The following is an 18,843-nucleotide window of genomic DNA, read 5'->3' as shown; positions in this document are numbered from 1 at the left end:
CTGTAACTTTTCCTTTGTTCAGAAGATAAATAAAACCACCACCACAACAAAAAGGTAAACTTCAAAGGACAAAACTGCCAGTATTAATGATATTAAAATGAATGTGTCATAAATAGGTTATTGCTACTTTGGACTAATGGAGGTGACCACCAGAGAAAAGTCTTACAAATTCGGATCATTCGTCTTTCCGTAAGAAAGAGGTTTATTAAATGAAAGTGTATATAACATTGGAAAATAATGCTTAGCAAAGTATTCCTAAGCAGATGAACTACTGCTATACTTGTTCAGAATTTGCGGGTACTTAGTTTTGTAGAAATGGCACAGTTAAAGCACTTGACATTTCTTTCTTTCCAAGCAAAATTAATTCCCCATTTACATACTTATGAAATATTTACTAACCCCTCTTTTCACAGTAGTGAACTTTAACTTTGAAATATCCCATATTGCACAGAAAAAAAATTGTTTTGATTCAAATCATAGAGGGTTATTAAAATATATATATATATATATATATAAATGTGTTTCCAGTAGAAATACTTGATGAATTTATTACATGCAAAAGCTCTAATTGCCACCTCTTCTGGTAACTGGAATCGCTTTTGGTAATTAGGAAGTAAATACCCACATATATTTAATTTTATAGGTACATATCACTATTAAAATATTTTCTGTGGTAAAAGCTGGTATAGACCTTTAATATTGATGTTTTTTGGGGAAGGGATTGCAAGCTTTCTTTTAAATTTATTAAACTGGAACATTTTCCATATCCATGTGGCTCAAAATTGTCTTTGCTTTATATATAAAGTAAGTTTACCTATTTCCTATTATCTGCAAACTTACAAAGTCCATTGATGATTAAGGGTAAGAATCCATTCCTGTCAGACATTCTGAGGCCGTGCTTCCATTTTTAAATAACGTCTTGAATAGTCATCTTATTCAAAAACTAGAGATGGCAAATGAGAATGAAAAACACACACTACCCTCCCTCACTCCGCTCAGCCCTGCCTACCTCACCTACCTGCACATAAACAAAGCAAGTGTGGTCCAGGCAATCCCAGACTTTTCGTGTCAAAGCAAATAAATGGCTTAGCACCTCAGCGCCCCCCTTATGGGTGTTTGCTTCTGTATTTAAATGTGTTTGAGGTTTTCAACATTGCCAGAACATTGACTGTTAAGAGGCGGAAAACATGCAATTTATAGCAGATGGGTGCAGCCTTTTCTGGCAGTGCCGCCAAAATGGGATCCATCAGCAGCACTTCACGCTCCATTTGTCTAACAGAAACCCACCTGGGGAAATCCTGTGGAACTATGCCTATTAGGAAAACACCTTAACACATTTCTTTAAATAAAAACTGGCCAGTCGGCATTAATCTAGAAGAAAGTGGTTTCTCCGTTAACCCTCTCCAGCTTGCAAAGCTCCTATCTTTTCTTCTTTTTTTTTTTGAACCAATGTCTCTTATTCTCTTTGCCGGTAGAAGACCAGCCAAGAGCAGCCCAGAGCAGCCTTCTAGAGCCGGCATCCATAGTGTTGAAACTTTGAAACTGTTTTCTTCCTCGTTCTTGATCTCATCGTTTCTCTGCAGCCCTTATTTGTCAAAGATCTGCTGCTTCTCAGGTTCATTTGCCACTTTCTCCACGCTGCCTTTTCTTTGTTTTTCCTTGATCACGTTCTCTCCTTCATTCAGGGTGTGTTAGGCTGGGATGGAGTGTTACCAGCCAGGGGAGCCCTTGCAACCTTCACTACTCAACCAGCCCATATATAAATGTGTTTCCAGTAGAAATACTTGAATTTATTACATGCAAAAGCTCTAATTGCCACCTCTTCTAGTAACTGGAATCGCTGGATTCTAGTAACTGGAATCGCCCATGCCCAGACAGCGTGAGGTTTCATGGGGAGGATGAAAAGAAAATCAGGTGCTTTGGAGGTTCAGCAGCTGCCACGCGTTAATCTCTTTTCTGTCTCTGATTCCTGCAACTTCTCCAGGTGTAAGGTGGATATCTCAGCCCTCCCACTGAAGCAAGCCAACTGCCTGGAGCTGCCTCTGGAGAGCTGCCTGGGGACACTCTTGATGCTGGTCACCCTCACGCCCTGCGCGGGAGTCTCCGTCTCAGATCTGTGCGTGTGCCCCTTGGCAGATCCCAGCGAGAGAAAGCAGATCGCCCAACGATTCGTGAGTGCTTTGCCTTGCTACACCCGCTCCCGACCCCCACACCACCCCCACTTCTAAGTTGAAACAAAGTCTATGAATTGAAAAACTGCCTCCAAAGAGAGCTTTGTCCAAAGTTTAATGGTATGTCTCCTAAAACAAGACATCAGCCCTAGAGGTTAATGCATTAGTGAGAAGGTGACAGTAGATTATAGAGTTTGCCTTCCTATTTTAAAAGCCAAAAAAAAGGTATTTGAGTTTTTAGTATCCTGGATCTCTTTGGAGAAATTTGAAATCCTCAAGGGGGCAAAAGGTTGTTTAGCATGTCTATATATGTAAATAAGAATTTTATTTTATTTTTTTAATTTTTATTTTGGAATATAGTTGATTTGCAATGTTGTGTTAGTTTTAGGTGTACAGCTAAGTGATTCAGTTATACGTACACATATATCCATTCTTTTTCAGATTCTTTTCCCATATAGGTTACTACAGAATATTGAGTATAGTTCCCTGTGCTATATAGTAGGTCCTTGTTGATTTTCTGTTTTATATATAGCAGTGTGTATATGTTAATCCCAAACTCCTAATTTATTTCTCCCCACCACGTTTTCCCTTTGGTAACCATAAGTTTGTTTTCCAAGTCTGTGAGTCTGTTTCTATTTTGTAAGTAAGTTCATTTTTATCATTTTTAGGAATTTTAATATAAGTTCACAAAAGCTGCTTTTTAAAAAAACAAATATTAATGTCTGCCATGTTGTAGATACTTTTCTAGAACCTCTTAAGATCAAGTGAGAAAGCGCTTGTGTCTCATAAAGCAAAGCCAAGCCGTAGACAGGCATGAAAGACTTATTCCATACTACCCTGGATAAGAGCAGTTTGTGATTTTTGCCTAAGTAGTTGCAATTTGCTTAAAAGACCACTCAGCATTTTTAAATCAAATGGCTTTGTCCTTGTCATTATTTTTTGTGCTCTGGCTTTCTAGGTGCCTTTATTTGCATTCTCGTTTTATTCCATCTTCTTTGTGAGTCAATACATTTATTTTATTGCCACACACACGAAAGGCATGTTTTAGGAAAGTGGCATGGAAGTGAAGCAAAGATGAATACCTATTTAATGGGAATATTATTCTCAGCATAAACTTTAGTGCCTCCAGACTCCTTCACTGTGCAGGCGTATTGATTAATTGAATAAACCTTTATCTTCAGGAGTACAAAGCCTAGCCACACATCTTAATGACAACACAAGATTCTGCATGCAAGGTAGATGTACTCTAAAGAAGTTTTGACAAAATCCACTTTTAATATTCTCTTTGATGACTTTAGTTAAGCAAGTGAAAATAAAACACTTCCCCAAACTTTCCCATGGATAAATTGCACAATTTACCAAATTCATGAGGAGTGTCATGCATTTATAAGGTGACATTAGGTAAGATCATAATGACTGCTTTGAATAATGTCTCAGGATTCGAGGGATACTCATTGAAAAGAGATTTGAAAAGCCAGTAATCAAAATAAAAATATCAATTTTTTTTTTTTTTTTTTTTTTTTTTTAGCTAAGGAGCTGACCAGCATGCTAGAGGGAAAGATACTGTGTTACAAGACACAAGTTCCGGACCCCTGGATTTGTTTTTTAGGTTTTAAGAATAGATAATCTTCAAAGGCATTTTGCCTCTAAATTATGAAAGTACTTTATCTCAGATGTTTCCATTTTAGCTTAAACACTAGTTTTTTTTCTGTTTGTTTTTTTTAAGATTGAAAATACTGTTTGAAGAAACAACTTCCAAAAGTTCTTAGGAATGGTGCTTCCTAAGGTTTACGTTAGGCAAACCTTAGCTATTATTAAGCTTTTGTTATTCTCTCCTGAAATGCCTAAATAACAAGGATTTTACTACCCTTCCATAAATCCCTGGGGTCCACTTATCACAGGTTTTTAGTTATCTAATGATGACGGAAATACTGTATCCAAAGGTTTGAAAGCAGCATCTTTTTCAGCAAACATGTTTTGGAGGCATGCAAGGAGCATTTATTTGCTTATCTCTTATCTCATGCACAATTTCTAAAGAAGGCAATGTGCATAGACATCTAAATATTTCTATACATGCTTAAGAATTATCAGTAGATATATTAGAGCTTTGGCACATGCAAACTAAAAATGAAAGTAAATGTGATTACAGAGCAGTACTAGATGCTCAGTCTCTAATGAGCTGGCTGTAACATGGACTAGAAAATTCATTCCATTTCCATCCCTACTCTCTTTCTGGTAGTAATAAGTATCTACGGAGGGTCCAAGTTTAGTCCTCTGATATCCATAAAGTTTGTTCTAACTAGGTCAGAATAATGTTGCCTTTTCGGATGATTTAAAAGTTTCATTAAAGAGAAAGGGGGAAAAGAGAATGAATGTAGTTCTACACCCATTTTCCCAGTGGGATGTCTGTACTATCGCCAGGGGGTGATGTTAAAAGTAGATTGCATGTGCTTTGTAATTAGTTTATTTTGAAAGGGGAGTTAATTAATTCTCAGTCACTTTTAATCTGGTTGTTGCAAATGCCTAAGTTTCCTGTTGACTGATGCAATACACATTGGAACTTTTCTTAGCGTTGCATGAGAAAGATGATGATAAATCTAGAAGGTACTTCCTATAGGGACTTTTTGGCATTAAACAGTATATTAGAAAGCTATGTTCATTTGTGATCTACTTTTCTCCCCCCCCCCCCAGAGCTTACGGAACTCCCTGAAAAATATGAAGGACGTCGGCATTTTACAAGTGAAGGTTTTAAAGGCGGTAGATCTCTTAGCAGCAGATTTCTCAGGTATAGAAAATTTTCATCTTTTTATTCATTTTTATTTATTTCCTGCTTTGAAGTGATCCGGTGGCAGAGTGAAATGTTTTACTAAGTAGAAGCATGTACAGAGCAATCATACTCTTTCAGTCAGAGTCACAGAAGAAAAAAAGGTGCAGACAACAAGTTCTCTCACTTCACATTTTTCGCAAAATTATCTTTTTCAAGTAATTTTCCTACGATTAGATAATGTGCTCGTCCATTCAGCTTTCAGAGATATTTGTGGATGATTCACGTCGTGACTTCTTTATTTGTTGAATGTTTGGTCAAGCTTTTCTATAGGACCTCAGAAGGCAGATTTGACTTCTTGCAGCGCTGTGTGCAGACAGTGTTTTATTCTTCACAGGGTACAGTACATGGGTCCTAAATCTGGCTGGCTGGCACTTTTCTGTAACAGTAGCCAAGGTCTTGGCCATGGAACCACTTGGCCATTGCCATTGTTATATACAAAATTCCTCTCGGTGCTTCACTACCTGGAACTTATAGACAGAGGCTGGGACTGACATGCTTTGTGCTGAATTATGCTTGACTATGGAGGAGGGTAATCCAAACGTTCCAGTGTCTGATCAGAGGACGCCTCTCCACTCATTGCCGAATTACCCCCTTGTACTGACTAACAATTTAAGCACCTATATGACAGATGCTATTTACCAAGTAAATTGATGAATATGAAGACTATTACACAACATGGATCTATCTATTAATGCAGTGGTGCATTTTTGTTGTTGTTGTTATATCATAATTTTAGAATGTGGTCTACTCTATATTTGTGTAACCTCTGAACTTCTGAGTTTGAGGTAGCTCAAACTCTGGAAAAGAGAATGTTAATTAGAAGCACTTTATATTACAAAAATGATGGGATATATGAACTTAGTTTAAAAAAATAGAGTTCTCCTCAACCTCCTTCAAAAAATGAACCAATGGAAATCACTACTCTATAAGCCCCCCAAATAAGGTGATCTCAATTTTAAGGAAATGCCTAGTGAGAATATCCAAAAATGCTTTTTCAGCCAATATGAATATATAAATTCTCAGGGTTGTGGATGAAATACTTCAGTAATGACTTGTAATATTCATCAGTTTACTTGCAAATGTTTATATAGTCTTAGATTGATTTAGAAATTTTCCTTCTGAAACTTACAGTTTATGAAAATGCTTAATTCAGACGTTTCCTGTGCCTTTGACAGTAGTTTTTTCATCACTAAAACACAGGTAGAGTTATCGACCAGTTTTCCAGAGCAAATTGTGTTTTACTTCCATCTCAGTGTTTAGATACAACACTGTTTGAATCTGTGATTGTTGATGTCTCAGTAAACGTTGTCTCAGGCGCCAAGAACTCATTTATGCTTTCAAGCAGTATTTTCAAATATTCTTTCTGTAGTTGTGTATTTTGTGTTCTCCAGGAACTGATTGAAATGCATTAAACGTTTTTTTAAAAGGCTTGTGTACAACTACATCCATATGTGGAAATACTTTTTAAAAACTTACCTTATTTTATGCTTCCTATCAGGTGACTTCCATAAAGCACCCCCAAAACTAGTATTGATGGAGGTTGTTTCAGGCCAGTGTGAATTCTCCAAAGAGTACTTTGACTATTAAAGTGTATAGGAGAGAAACCTGGAAAATGGAAGTTTTTATAAAGATCAGATGATAAGGCAAAACCCACTTGTCAGAAGAATAATTTTGGGGCAAAATGCTACCATTTTGTCATTTTCTTTATATTCAAGATATTCAGTAGATAGTTTTGGAGTGGATGAAGGTGGTGAGTACCTGAGGATTCCATTAACAAAAAGCAGTGGTTAGAAGCCAAATAATGCTAAGCGATTTAGCTAAATGCCCTGGTGTTTTACTGTATCTGTATTATTTATGAGAAAATCATCACTCTTCTGAATTGAAACAAAAGATCCTTGTCATTAGCTAAGCATGTCTTTAGACCATATCGATCTTTATTCTTAGAATCAAATTTCACAGTCTAATGTTCTTTATAGGTTGGTAGCCTCATCCAGTCTCTTCCAAACCAAGGTGTTGCTTTAGGGCAACAGAGTGGACCTAGTCCAGAGAGTTGTAAAGTAACTTTTCTATGTGAAAAAAGAAGTGGATTCAGGTTGCTGTGAGGTAGCACTAGAGATGTACTTAATGCCTCCGAGATGTTAGCGATCATATCATATAGTGGCGACTCATACATTATTACTGTTATTATTGTTACCAATTCACTTGATATGCAGAAAAAAAAATGCCAGCTTCACTTGATCATGGATCAGAAGAGGTACTCATCATTGCCAGTGCCGGAAACATTTAAAGAATAACTATTTATACCCAGCATTTTCCAGTCAGCCTTGCCTTATAACTGAGTGTTTCATTGCACTTGCTCAGGGAACAAAGTATTCACTCCTGCAAATTAAAAAGAACTGCATTTACTCTGAATAACCAGGCACATTCTCAAAGAATGGTGGTCGTTTTAGACAGTGCAAAAGGGAACATTCCTACTTTTTTTCATGATAGTTTTGTGTTTTTTTTTTTTTCTGTAATTGTTTGTTTCTTGAAAACAATACCAAATAACCATAATAACTGATGCTTCAAGTTAGATTCAGGGACTCTGATAAAACAAAAGTCCACGGGAGCAGATCTTGGCAGTGGTCCATATGGAGGTGAAGGTTACGGTTTGCAGAGTGCAGGGACCTTTTGTCCTGGAGGAGAAATGAAAGCACTTGGCAGCCCTGCGATCAGTGGTTTGCCAATTTTAAAGTTATCTATATATTTGCAAGTAGCAATTAGAAAAAGAAAATATCAGTCACTTATGCTAATCGGATCAAAGTTAGGTGGATATTCCTCATGAGTGGTTATTGATGTTATGATTATGTAGCCGTAAAAATAAATTAAACTTGGGGGACATTGAATCCTCATTACTTTGCTAGTACTTTAGAATATTGGAATAATATATATCATATATATAGATTATATATATACACGCACTAAGGTGAACTTCTTTGTAATTAAAAATTTAACTTTTTTTTTTTTTTTTTTTTGTGGTACACGGGCCTCTCACCGCCGTGGCCTCTCCCGTTGCGGAGCAGAGGCTCCGGACGCGCAGGCTCAGCGGCCATGGCCCACGGGCCCAGCTGCTCCGGGGCATGTGGGATCCTCCTGGACCGGGGCATGAACCCACGTCCCCTGCATCGGCAGGCGGACTCCCAACCACTGTGCCACCAGGGAAGCCCTTAACTTTTTTATATAAAGAAAACAATTAGTGTAGCTTTCCAAATGTTATAAGATACTAATAACCTAAATCTAGATATGTTACCAATATTAAGATATTTATAAAAGATAAAGGCTTCAGTGTTCTAGTGTGTAGAAAAGATAATTTATTATTTTTGAAACTAATTCATTCTTTTCTAAATATGCTATTTTATTGTGTGATTGAACCTACCCTAGAATTAATAAATTTAAATTTATATATAGCTTGGCATTTTTGTGTGTGTATCTGACATTTATTTGTATATAAGTGGGAAGACTTTTTATTTTAAAGAATCGGAGGTAATTAACTTCTCTTGCAGTCTAAAATTGGTGAAAGATATTTTAATGTTCTCTACAGCCAATATGAGATATGGATAGCCATACAGTTATTCTAATAGAAAAGCCTGTCAGATATTTTTATTAAAGCATTTGTCTCACAAACACCTTGTGTCCAATGTAACCTAAAATTTTTAAGTAATAGGTTATCCTGCCTGATGTCAGTTCTTCTGTAGTAAACAAGGCCATAGCCTTGATTCACAAAACAGATGATAAATTGTACTTTGAAACTCAAGGTGAGCACAGCTGTTTGTAATGTTTAATGAGCCCAACATACTTCACTCAGCTGCCGCTAGTCTTAGAACTCAGCTGTTTTGAGAAGAAAGCAATAAAAACCAAACAAAAACAATGCAGAGTTTGTTTCATAGGCTATAAAAAGGTAATCAAGTAGATAATAGGTAAACAGAAAAATAGGGAACTGAAATATTTTCTGATCACAATTGTATTTCAGTACAAATGGCAATGCTTATCTTACCTATTGGGAGATCCACCAGTGAAGAGTAGGAAAGTATTTACTGTGTTCAGCGCATGCAGGGAGAAATGTTCTGGATAACCTTGTTATAATTGATAGAATATTGTGGGGAAGCTTCCAGAATTGTACGACGGAGGGGCTCCTTCCGTGTATCAGTACTGAAACCATCACGGCCTCTATTTGCATAACGCACCTGCCAAAATTCAGCACTTAGTCAGTGATCCTTCTCTTATATTCTTAGAATCAAAATGTGGGTTTCACACATCTTGCTCCCTACTAATTAAGCTTTCTGTATATTAATTTTGTTCTAAAAGAGTTCTTATATATTAACACCCTTCTCCTTAACGAATCTTCCAGTGGCAGGATGGGTTATTCTTTAGTCTTCCTCCGATTTATTCCTCCACCGTGTTAACACCACCAAGATGACCCTAGCCATTAAGTATTCTGACATAAAATAGGGGCGATAGAAGCTTAGGAGAGTTTTCTTTACCTCGTCATGCCAGCAGTGGCAAAAGAGCAAGGAGAACAGCATTGCAAGCCCACCTCCATATAGGATGATAGTAAGTGTTCTAACAACATAGCATAATAGGGTGTGGGTCTCAACAGCCCTTCTTTTGGTATAGCACAATCCCATCTTAATTTTTCATGTTCCTGTCATAATACGCTGTATGTCATGATGAGAAGCTGGGGAATTATCAGGAGGCAACGAAGGAACAAAACTGGAAATAACCATCTTTCCTCACAATTTGGAGTTACTGTTCTCCAGGGGTCTTTTTTATCATTGCGATTTTTTGTTACTTTTTGCCATACAAAACCCACCCATAAAACACAAAAATTTTCCAAATATATCTGGATTTTTTTGACTTCTTGGCTGTAAGATTGTCACTTGGACCCTTTCTCTGTTTCCAATGTGAGTAAGACAACTACCAAGTTAACAGAATCTTGTAATTAGAGAATCTTTATCAGAGGAATGGAAAAGACTATGTTTTTAAACAAAAAATATGGGTTATGGGGAAGTAGTCTTATGTGATAAATAAGCATGTCAGGAGCCATAACAGTGCCTGATCCAGGAGAACAAAGACATTTAATTCAAGAACTCCATACTTCTTTTCAGGGAGCCCAGTGTAGTTTTCCAAATGCTTTTTGAGTGTGTCTTAATTTAAGAAAAGTCACCTTGGTGGGTAGATCTAGTGATCTACAAGAAATGTTCATTGGGCATCTACTACAGATCTGACACACCTACCTGTAGGGAGCTTGTGATCACTTCACTCTTCCTTCTCTAGGGGGCAGTGAGTATCATTGATGTGGATGAGGACCTTGCTCAAAATTGGGTGGCATTTTTAGTTGAGTGGTTCCTTGGCAATGCCATTAGGAGGAGCTCTCTGTTCCACACGCAGGGTTGCTCTCCCATGACTGGTAAAGTTCTCCATTCATTCATTAAGTACACGATCCCTTTCCAAGAGACTGAAACTCATGCTTTGGGTAAATTAATCTTCAGCTCAATAATTTATTCACTGAAAATGAAAATTATTCCCCATTTTATTTGCTCTTTATTTTTATGGTAGCTGCCTTTCATTTTAATCCCCATGTATTATGGCATAGAAGATGTATAGAAACAGATGTGTAAATCTTGGTTCTACCACATACCAGCCTTGGGTCCACTTAAGCCTCCAGCTTCTCATGGGTATTTTGAGAGTTAAATTAAAACCTAAATGAGCATACCTGACACATATTACATGCTCAATAAATGCTATTCCCATTCTTTATTAAATTTATTTTTTTAGAGTAGAGTTGACCTGGGGAATTTCACAGGTTATTGTCTTCTTGGTATTTTGTTCATGATTTCTCTAATTTTAAATAATGTTGGAAATATCAGCATTGCTAATCACTTTTAGCTTTTCAACCACTTTTAGAAATCTATAGTTACCACTCTGTGATGTTTGTTTCTTTTTGTTTCTGTTTCTGTTGCCTGATGAAAGTGAAGAAAAAACATGCTTCATGGTAGGAAAATTCTCTTACTTAAACCAGTTTAGTGCTTGTATTCACATTTTGATAATATGGATAATAGTTTTATCGATATAAAATGCTTTTATGAGCTCAATTTTTTGTTGTGTATAAAAGTGCTGTTTTGAGAAACTGTTGACCAAAATACTGCAGTTAGATACCATATTATAGTGTAGAGATATTCCAGCCATATGCTGTAATACTGACGTTTGAGCAGTTTCTGTAAATTATAACACTAGCTTTGTTTTCTGTTGTTTTGGGTTTTATTGAAACATAAGACTGCTTGTATCAAAAGAGAAATAAAATAGTCCTATGGTTGTTGTTCATTGGGAATTTTAAGTCACATGTCCATTTTCTAGTTTGTTTTCAGTGTCTGCTGTTTGAAGCTATATTCATAGCAATATGTCTCCTCTTAAAGATGCCCCCTTTTCAAAGGGTTGACTGTAATTGAATTTCTAGGAAGCTCAACCATAGTGATTCAGTGCTCTTAATTTTCATGAGAACCTCATGGCTAGATGAGCCCAAGTCAAGAACAACTTTTTAAAAACCACGTAAAAAACGATACAAATCTGCCCCGGCAGGCCATCTGCTTTAGCGGTCTGCCAAGGAACATGAACTCTAGTTGATGTAAAGTTTGGGAGTTTATCGAAGATTTAGCAGTTTGGAGCTTACCTGGTACCTTGTGAGTGAATGAGTTCAGTTCATTGATTAACAACTGATCTTACTGGCTGGCTTCTTAGTACGCTCTTCATTTACTCTGCCAGTATACCTCCTCTGTGTGTGAGCCTGTGGTGGGTCCTGGTGACATGGTGGGGGAGAGGAATTGGTCCCTGCCTTCACATGGAATGACTGCTAACCCAGTGGCATCTAATGACAGTGATACTGTCAAGGTCAAGAACAGGTGTCCAGGTTCATTAAAGGGACACCTGACTGGTGTTCCTGCAGGAAGTGATGTTTTAGCTGAGGTGTCAGGGATAAGGAGGGATTAGCACAGTAGAGCTGAAGGAAAAGAAGTTTTCAAATGAGGGAACAGCATGTTCCAAAGCCTGCAGGGCTTTCCCAAGACATGCAGAAAAGCAAGTGAAACTGGAGAACAGAGCAAGGAGACCCTTAGGGGCAAGGAGGCTATTGTTATTAGGCGGGACCGGATTATATAGGAACATGGGGTCCAGGTGAAGAAATTAGAGACATTTTTAAGTAGGGAACTGATATGATCCGATATGAACTTAAATACAAGTTTATTCTGGTGGCTGCAAAGAGCAGGGATTTTGGGGGTGCAAGACTGAAAATGGGGAGATGTTAGGCAGATTCAGCGGATGATGGTGCTTTATGGAGCTTGAGCGGTGACAGGGGAATGGAATTAGAAGAAGGAAAAATTCTCATGTCATCAGTTCTTGTTTGTGCTAGAATATTACAACATCAGAAATGTAGTTAAAAAACATTTCAGCAATAGTGTCCTCTTCCTTTGCAGACCTCACAGTCCTAAGTGAGACCTGTCTGTCCCCACCTCTGGATGTCTGCCGCGGTGAAGCGATCCGTCCTCATCTGCAGGATGCCTCCGAGGCCATTGTTTGGATTAAAGATGCTTGCAACCCACTCGGGAAGGCAGGAGATACTTGAAAGTTAGGTCCAGAAGGAATAGAGATCAGTGTTTTCTCTTTCTTTAAAATCCGTCTCACAGCCCAGCACAGTACTTTCCACATTTTAGGAAACCATAAATTATTTGTTGAAGGGAGGAGCAGGTACATCATACGGTGTGGCATTATGATGCCCAAACTAATGATCATAGGAGACTGAGTGGGGAGCTCCCTGGAGTTTAAGGTGGCAGAGAAAGTTCCATGCAGATGATGCATCTTGAACTAGGCCTCGGAGGTTAGTTGGTCCTGTTTTTTTTTTGTTTTTTTGTTTTTTTGGAGAGGAGCGGGGCTTGAAAGAGCATTGCAGGGAGAAGCCATTCCACACGCAGAGTTAGGAAGCATGACTGAGCCCCGTACCTCTGTGTGCTGGTCAGGGGTGGGGCACAGACACACCAACTTGATAAAGGTTAGGAAATAGGAGATAGATCAGGATGGATGGTGTGGGATAAGTTGTCAGAGAACACAGATTTTCAGGATGAACACTAGAATTGGCTCCAATATGCAAAAGTAAGGTTTATCAACAGACGGTTGGGGGCAAGAATTGAAGGGAGAGATTTTGGAAATGAAGTCTGGAGTGGCTGTTGTCCCCACTCCCACATCCGCCCCTAGCCTGAGCTATAATGCTCCACAGTTAGCTTCAGGAATTACCTTCCTCTAGAAAGTCTTGCCCCTTGTGTTGACAGTCTTTGGTGGCTCCTGGCTGCTTGATAAGTAAAAAGAAATAAAATTTTTAAAAACGGCACCAGTCATGGCCTTCCAGGCTTCCAGCCAGTCTCTTCCTTTATCCACCCATATCTTATATTTCCTGATCACCACTCTTTAGCTGTATATATGCATATATATGTATCTATATCTGTATCTGTCTATTATCTATCTATCCATCTACTTAATGAATGTTAGGCTCCGATCTGTCCCTATCTCCTCAGCAAGGACCTACCCATTTCTTTTAACCGAGTCAGTCTCCTCCTAAACCTTGCTTAGAATTCACCTCCACTGTGAAATCTTTCTGGACTTTAACCAACCAACTTAAATTTCTCTGAACTTTGGTTTCCTCATCTGCAAAATGGCACAGACATACCTTACCTCATAGAATGGACGTGAAGATTAAAGGAGAACCTGCATGAAGCATTGTTTTTTGCACAGAGTGGGAGGAGCCTGGCTCCCTCCAGCCAACACCCATCAGCAGAGCCCAAAGTCCCCTGCTGCCTTCTGTCACTGAGCCAGGACACTCTTCACAGGGCATGAGAGGGGCACGCATACCTTGGTTGTGCCTGCAATGGGCCCCTTCAATGAGATACAGGGCTAAATACAGAACAGAGATGTACAGGCGTGCAGTGGAAAAGGGGCAAGGAAAATATACAGTTGGAGATCACAGAGGGGAACAGCTTAGTCCTCTGGCAGAGGGTGTGAGCGAAGTTTTCACTGGAAAGGTGACATTTGCTGAAAAGCATAATTATTATGAGAGTTCCTTGAAGGTAATGACTTGGTGGTCTGTGTACATTGGGGCCGGCCTGGTTCAGTGCCAAGAGCAGAATGGGCGCTTAATAAATATTTGTTGGATGAATGATTTGACCTCTAAAATACTTTTATTGCTTGTCATTCAACTTCTGTAACTAATATAAAGGTAAAATTATTTAAGCGAGGAACCTCCACTTGCCATTCAAGGAATACAAATGAATTTTAACGTGCTGTTCAAAAATAGCAAAGGCTATTGAGAGCAAGGCGCTGAAACACCACCCCACTGTGAATCGGAATCACCAGTGGTGTAGCCGTGTCAAGGTGACGCGGCATCTGGATGTAGAAGAGGTCATCTAGATGTTTTACCTGTGAAAACAGGTGGAGCAAAGAGCAAAAGTGCAGACCCAAGTGTATATATGTCACTTTGTCTGGTACTGTTTGCTTGGTACTCTTGGGAAACATTTGTGATGGGAGATCGTTTTATCATGATTGAATAAAAATACTCATTATTTAAAATTTTTTTGAAAGTCCCTGTCTATCTGGAATCTTTGAAGGGCAAGAAATCAATCCTAAAGTGTATATACATTACTCTATAAATGTGTTAATGTCTTCGCTTCTTCTCCCTCCTCTCTGCCTGTTTATACTGTAATATTAATAAATGCAGCATTTTAATGAGCTTTGACGGAATTATCTTCAGAGAGTCGGCGCAGTGTGTTCCTTGGAGACACACAACTGAAGTTCCCAGTTCCTGGAAGGAAGGCTGTTCCTTATTAGCTGGGATAGCGGAAGAGTGTGCTGGAGAGGGGTGGGGTAGGCAGGGCTCAGCCCACCTGTGCAGGCACAGGCCCGGACCCTCTCCACGTCCCTGTGGAGGAGCCCCCGGGCTTTCATTACAAGCGTCAGACGGTTCCCCCCGAGCAAGTGCTGGTGGGATGGCATGTCAGTGTCTCTGGAGGAGCAGCCCTGACACCTCCCAACAGTCTGACAAACGGTTAAGTAGTGGTTTCAGCTTGGGTTGAGGATGAGAACATGTGTGTTCTTTCATGTTCATGTTCTTTTCATGTTACTCGAGAGATGTCATGACCTTTTGCACTGTCACCCAACCCCTACCCTGTGCCCCGTGAAACACAGTCCCAGACGTACACTGCCTTTTTAAAAAAATTGAAGCGTAGTGAATACACAGTGTTGAGTTAGTTTCAAGTGCACAGCGGAGTGATTCAGTTATACACACATGAATCAGATTCTTTTCCATTATAGGTTATTATGAGATATGGAATATAGTTCCTGTGCTATCCAGTAGGTCCCTGTTGTTTATCTGTTTTATATAGTAGTGTGTTAATCCCAAATTCCGAATTTATCTCCCCACCTCCATCCCCTTTGGTAACCGTGTAAGTAACCGAAGTTTTCTATGTCGGTGAGTCTATTTATATGTGGCAAATAAGTTCATTTGTATCAAATTCTTTTGAACCAGCTTTACAACAAATGCTAAAGGAATTTATCTAGGCAGAAAAGAAGAGGCCACAACTAGAAACAAAATTACAAAATGTATCCTTTTTTTTTTTAGATTCCGTAAGTAAGTGATATCATGTGATATTTGTCTTTCTCTGTCTGACTCAGTTCACTTAGTGTGATAATCTCTAGGTCCATCCATGTTGCTGCAAATGGCATTTTTTCACTTTTTGATGGCTGAGTAAAATGTCTGAAAGAAGCAAGACTCTTTACAGATGCAGATGGATTTGTGTGTGTGTTTGATTTGGGCTGCCCAACATCTGAAACCCCTTCTAGGTTTGGGGTGCTTCTCATCGAATGTTTTGGGGAAGGGCTCAGAGCCACTTTCATGTGGTGGAAAGCCAATATGTACTCCCTTTCTGAGCCCTGGAAGTTAGGGCATGAGGATTTGCTAGGCAGGGGCAATCCCTTTACATCTACATCAAGTGAGGCAAAGAAGCGGGAGTGGAGAATTCATATTAGAAGCAGCTACATTTAGGGGCTGGGGTCGGAAGTGTCGGTGGGGCCAGTTTTCCTGGGAAGCAGAGGCCATGCCAGACCTTTCCTGGGGTGAGAGATTGACTGAGATTCTGTGCCTCAGCATTCTTTGGTTTCCAGTGATTTTTCCAGCCTGATTCTCCAATCTGTGGTCTGATCCTGAGAGCTGCTTGCTATTATTTTAATAAATTCCTTTTCTGCTAAATTTAGACAGGGATCATTTCCATTATTTGTAAGTGACGACCCCAACGCATTCATCTGTGTCCATGGCTCGATCACTGTCTGCTGGCCACTGAGATAATAGCCTTGACTTAAAAGCTTTGGCCAGGCATCTAAGTGTCCAGGCCACTAGTCAGCTGAATGGAATCTCCTGTTTAACACTGACTCTTAGCCATGCAGCTGCTCTTCTTTTCTTCCTCTTTTGAAATATCATCTTCATGCTGGCTCCTGCACATGTGTCTCTCTAATGACTTGCAGTACTTCAGAGCTCCCGGTTATTAAGTGAATTAGATGTAGGTTCAGTGACCTGAATGGTAGGCCAGTAGGTCAAGTGGCCTGAGCACTGTCTGAGTTAGGCCCTGGTCTGGGATTCCTTGGCCATTTGTTGGAGGCATGTCTGTCCTTTTGCTCCCAATTAATTTAGTACACACCACTTTGTAAAGTGCCAGTGTGCACAGAGGTAGGCCGTGTGTTCATGTCCTGCGAACGTTAAAGACCCTGACGGTTTCAACTGTGGATCCCTCTGCCAATCCCAACAGAAGGGGAGAGACTTCTTATGCGGTAGCTTTCTGTGTGCCCCTTTGGATTCAGGATTTTTTAATCTTTTTATTTTTTTCTTTTGGAGGCTGTGTGAGGTAGGGTGGAAGAAGAGGAGGTGAGATGGGAGAAGTAAAGGTTAAGCTTCATTATTTTTTAAGATAAAAACTTTGAACTTAACCTTATGAAATTAGACTTCTACATGTGTCTGAGCACCAAAAATGTCCCATGTGTATTCTCACCATTTACTAAATATATAAGATCATATGTGTGTGTGGCCACTCACTCCAGAGCAGAGTTTTAACTCCTAAACAGCCATGGTTACACTTTTTCTCATTTCTCTTATCACCTCGTAGAAGCATGTAAGTTATCATAGACTTCCAGTTGTAGACAAGTAATTATATCCATTCAGGGCCTTCCCTGGTGGTACAGTGGTAAAGAAGCCGCCTTCCAATGCAGGGGATGCGGGTTCGATCCCTGGTCGGGGAACTAGGATCCCACATGCCGCGAGGCAACTAAGCCCACGCACCACAACTACTGAGCTCGTGTGGCTAAACGAGAGAGCCCGTGTGCTGCAAACTATAGAGCCCGTGCTCTCTGGAGCCTGAGTGCCACGACTAGAGGGAGAAAAACCGCACACCGCCACTAGAGAGAAGCCCGCGTGCCACAGCGAAGAGCCTGCGTGCCGCAACAGAAGATCCCGCATGCCTCAACGAAGACCCCGCGTGCTGCAGCTAAGACACAATGTGGCCAAAACAAGAAAAAAAAATTATATTGGCTCAAAGAGAATTTAGGAAGGAAACAGAGATGTGCTTCTGTTTTGAAACAAAACACAAACTTGGACTCTCTAACATGCCACATTGACACCTGCTCTTGTGAAACCAGTGTTGCCATTGCTCTCAAGGCTGCATCTGGGTTGTGTGTCAGTCCCAGTCTAATAAGTGTGCTGACACCTATATGTCTGTCCACCTCCCCAATTCCCACACAGGGCTTACACAGCTTGCTAAAAAGAGAGGCTCACGTTCAATCTTTTAGCAAGCACAATTTTTTTTTAATTGAAGTGTAGTTGATTTACAGTGCTGTGTTAATTTCTGCTGTACAGCAAAGTGATGGTTATACATATATATATATACACATTCTTTTTCATATTCTTTTTCATTATGGTTTATCACAGGGTATTGAATATACAGTAGGACTTTGTTGTTTATCCATTCTATATCTAATAGTTTGCATCTGCTAACCCCAAACTCCCAATCCATCCCTCCCTCACATCCCCTCCCCCTTGGCAACCACAAGTCTGTTCTCTATCAGCAAGCCCAGTTTTATTGTTACAATATGTGGAATCTAAAAAATGATACAAATGAACTTATTTACAAAACAGAAACAGACTCATAGATTTAGAAAACAAATTTACAGTTACCAAAGGGGAAAGGTGGGGTGAGGGATAAATTAGGAGTTTGGGATTAACATATACACAGTACTATACATAAAATATACAATCAACAAGGACCTACTGTATAGTACAGGGAACTCTACTCAGTATTCTGTCATAACCTAAATGGGAAAAGAATCGGAAAAAGAATAGATATAGATATATGTATAACTGAATCACTTTGCTGTACACCTGAAACTAACACAGCATTGTAAATCAACTATACTGCAATATAAAATAAAAAAAAATAATAATAATAATTGGAAAAAATGTGCATGACTTTTGTTCACTTTGCCTCTGTCACTTTTGAGATTCACTTGCCTCTGACCAAGGAGATTCCTTTGTCTCTGACCCACGTCTGTGTTCTCTTTGCAGGGAAGAGCGATCCCTTTTGCTTGTTGGAGTTGGGAAATGACCGACTTCAGACACATACCATTTACAAAAACCTCAACCCTGAGTGGAACAAAGTTTTTACATTGTAAGTACTTTAGCCCCTGGAATATCAAAGAGCAGCTTTAACTCAGAGACCAATTATCCCTGAT

At 39.4% G+C, this 18,843-nt stretch overlaps 1 protein-coding gene across 1 annotated transcript in view; it reads left to right on the top strand.

The window, feature by feature from the left end:
• Positions 1 to 18,843, top strand: part of MCTP2 (multiple C2 and transmembrane domain containing 2) — a gene marked incomplete at its 5' end in the record, with an annotated part of 189,755 nt that overhangs the window by 69,604 nt on the left and 101,308 nt on the right. The window contains 3 exon segments of the mRNA XM_082850959.1: positions 1,985 to 2,171; positions 4,863 to 4,956; positions 18,677 to 18,779. Coding sequence (XP_082707085.1) covers positions 1,985 to 2,171; positions 4,863 to 4,956; positions 18,677 to 18,779 — 384 coding nt within the window.

This window comes from Leucopleurus acutus (assembly GCF_964270905.1).
Source record: "Leucopleurus acutus genome assembly, chromosome: 1".
Classification (NCBI taxonomy): Eukaryota; Metazoa; Chordata; class Mammalia; order Artiodactyla; family Delphinidae; genus Leucopleurus; species Leucopleurus acutus.
The sequence above is the reverse complement of the archived record's forward strand: the minus strand, read 5'-3'. Positions and strand labels throughout refer to the sequence as shown.